The following is a 3,348-nucleotide window of genomic DNA, read 5'->3' on the forward strand; positions in this document are numbered from 1 at the left end:
AGCCCTCTTCAACAACGGCACAAAAGTTGATTTTTGCCTCATACCAGGAGCAATCTGATGGCATTAAACGTTGATGGGTGTCTGGTTAATGTTACATGAAGCGTACGTTTACGATAGATGGATGCGGCAAAGACTTATATTAATTACTATCTCTCATATTAGAGCTGTGACGTGGCAAGTACTGTGTTCTTATGTACTGACACCTTACACATCTGATACGTTTTGTACTAGATACAGAAATGTATAAAATTGTGAATATATACAAGTACCGAAATGTCTGTGTTTATAAAGATGATGGTACACTGCAAAGGAGGAGTCGGTGGTATACACCTGCACGTCAGAAAATAGTGGCAGTCGAATTATTATTATCAAAAACAAATATTTCGTATTTGTCTCGATAGTACTCCTAAATATATCTACTCTTGAAATAGCAAGCTAGTCAAAACCTATTAGAAGAGTTTTTCAACATTATAAACACATAACAAAAATAGTAATGAAAAATATTCGAATTGTTTAGACATTGCTATCAATCGATTCCAAGGTTGAAGGTTGTCCATCACCTGGATCTTTACGTTGTAGTCTCGAGGTGCAGCATCGCTTCTTCTATCAGCATTTTTCTATCTCTCATATCCAAAGCATTTCTAACCTGCCAGAAAATATCTTCGTGAACAGCATTTTTAAGCCAATCTAATTGCTCTTCTTCCTTGAGTATCGATCTAAAGACATTTGTCAATTTCTTTTTGATCAATGCATCTTCAAACGCCTTGACCTGATCTTCTTTCTCCAAAGCCGCTCGAAATAACTTCGCACTGACATCATCCTTGACAGCCACTTTGAGAAAAAAATAACAGTTAACATCCTTAAATGCTGCATCAAGCTCTTTCGAGAGTTTCTCATCATTGAGCTGATCATGAAACTTGGAAACTTCAGCCGGGTTGTCCAAGGCCAATCTGAATAATTTCAGATGCTCCTCATTCTTCAAAGCCTCTTTGAACAATTGCACTCTATCTTGATTTCTGAGAATGGCTTTGAGCAGCTCCACCGTATCCAATTCCGTACTGCTCAACATGTCTTCAACCAATATCAATCGTCCTTCTTCCTCTAGCGCTTTCTTAAACAACATGAAACGGTCCTTTTCTGCAAAAGTCTCTCTGAGCAAGTCCGACACGTGCTTATTGTGTAGAAACGGATGAAGACTCGCCATAGCATTATCTTCTTTCAGCTCCAGCTCCACATCACCTTTTGACAAACCCGTGGTAAATTCCACAGGTTCGTTTTCACCATTCAAAGTCGCTTTGAGCAATTGCAATTGTTTCTCGTCTTTGAGAACCATATGAAGCGATTGCACCAGATTCTTGTCATTCAGCAGCGCCTCAAACGTTCCCACCATATTCTCATCGCTCAATATCTCCTTAAATGCTGCGACCTGACGCTGTTCTACCAGAGCCTCCCTAACCAGTTTCACCATTTCATCTGATTGTAACGCAGCTTTGAATAAACGCACTTGATCTTAATCAAGTTTTGACCATTCGAATTTGTTAAATGCTGCGAATTGTCGGAAATTTTCCTTCGGAATTTTTTCCAGTTCCGCCTTCAAGTAATCGTATACATCAAACTCGGAATCTTTCATTAACTCTTTCAAGCTGGCAGAAAGATGAGGCAACATAAACTCAGAACTTTTTGCCTCATGCTCAATAAAGCTGAAACGAGTGTATGCAGCGTATTGAAGACATTGGTTGAGTAGAAACGCCTGAGGTGGATTATCATAATGCTCGAGCAACTTGGAAAGGATAGGAGTAATCATTGTTTTTAAGCGATATGCTAGCTTGCGGACTCTTGGACGGTACAATAAACCACGAATGAAACCATCCATATAATCGGTGGAGTAGGTAGATACTAGCTCGTGGGATGTTCGTGAGGTTCGATAAGTTCCCAACCAAGTAATCAAATTACCATCCTCACGTTTTACCGTAAGGAGTCGAGCGACGTCGTCTGCGAGTGAATTTTGATCCAGCAATCTGCTCTCTCCGCGAGATAGCTTGCTGGCGTAGGATAGCAATACAGAATCCAGCCCTGTTTCGAAAAATACTTGAAGGCTTTTTTGATTTGTTTGCTCCATCAAACTTTCGAATACTGTCGATAGTTTCGTTTGAAGTTTAAGCAACTGAGCTTGTGTCTGCTCGGTTTTCGCAGGGTTTGTAAGAGCGTTGGCGATCGCCAAACGAACAATTGATTTCAATTCTTCATGATTTTGTGCGAGAACGTCCGCTAAATTGCGAAATAGCTGCGCTTGTTGATCTGACTTAACTTCGTTTGACTTCAGCTGAAGTAACGTTGTATATAATATCGACGACCAGTATTTTTCAGTGCCTTCTTCATGTTTCGGTAGGCTGGACAAATGCGATGAAGCCATCCTATCAACAATGAAAGAAAACATCCTCATCTCCCCATCAGTTTCATCAATATCGGTGTTACTTTGCTCACTATCATCATAGCTCTCCAACTCTCCTTCAGCAGCGGTCAAGCTACTATTTGCAGAAGGCAGCGAATCATTCACGTGACCATCGAACACGACTGGGTCTTCATGCTGGACTATACTCGAATTAGACGCGGAGGATACACTGACATCAAGCAGTAATAAGGCAGGAAGAATTGGCACAAACATCATCAAGAAGTCAAGAAAATTGGGAAATGCTGCGCAGAGATTCAAGCGACGAAAGATTGGGTCACACAGACGTGACCTCATGATTTGTCCATCACATAATCTGGTCTACCCGGCTCTTCGGGATTTTCAACGTGGACACTGAAAATTCTTGGGTAATTTTTTTCAAATATCTTATGTTCTTTTAGCTAGAAACAATTTGCACATTTATGAACAGAGATCTGGTCTGCTATGATCGCGCTTCTCTCTTGAAGATCTAGTACATAATTGTGACCTCAGTGAATACTGATCTCGATAGATGGGTGGTTGACAACCTATCCTTCTGGTCCCCTCAGATATTTTATCAGCAAGGACAAGCTCATTTGTATCGTTTCTTTGAAACAACTGGACATCCTTGACAATAACAAGTTCAATGAAGATAATCAGTTGAGGTTTGAGAAAGTCAAAGTTTGATACGTCAAAGAACTGTACTGAGGCATAAGCTTGCTTCGTGTCATCAGTGTGACTTTCCTTACATCTATTGATATAAGGCTTCTAAACTTGATATTGAACACATTATCAGCTTTTCTATCGTCTCATACATCAAATTCAGCTGCAACATTGAATATTTATCGAAGTCATTTCGCAACGCGTTTACTTTATCTTGCATTCTTTATCATTGTAACTGTAAAGACTTTTATCTCCGA

At 40.1% G+C, this 3,348-nt stretch overlaps 1 protein-coding gene across 1 annotated transcript; it reads right to left on the minus strand.

Annotated features, from left to right (window-relative positions):
- Nucleotides 1-568: 568 nt before the first annotated feature.
- PHALS_13571 (uncharacterized protein) lies at nucleotides 569-2,746 on the minus strand (the record flags this gene model as incomplete). Its single annotated transcript, XM_024729354.1, has 3 exons — nucleotides 569-1,451; nucleotides 1,505-1,545; nucleotides 1,610-2,746. 3 exons carry the CDS (start codon nucleotides 2,744-2,746, stop codon nucleotides 569-571), a joined length of 2,061 nt encoding a protein of 686 aa, XP_024579740.1.
- Between the last annotated feature and the right edge of the window lie 602 nt (nucleotides 2,747-3,348).

This window comes from Plasmopara halstedii (assembly GCF_900000015.1).
Source record: "Plasmopara halstedii genome assembly, contig: Scaffold_659, whole genome shotgun sequence".
In the NCBI taxonomy this organism is placed as follows: Eukaryota; Oomycota; class Peronosporomycetes; order Peronosporales; family Peronosporaceae; genus Plasmopara; species Plasmopara halstedii.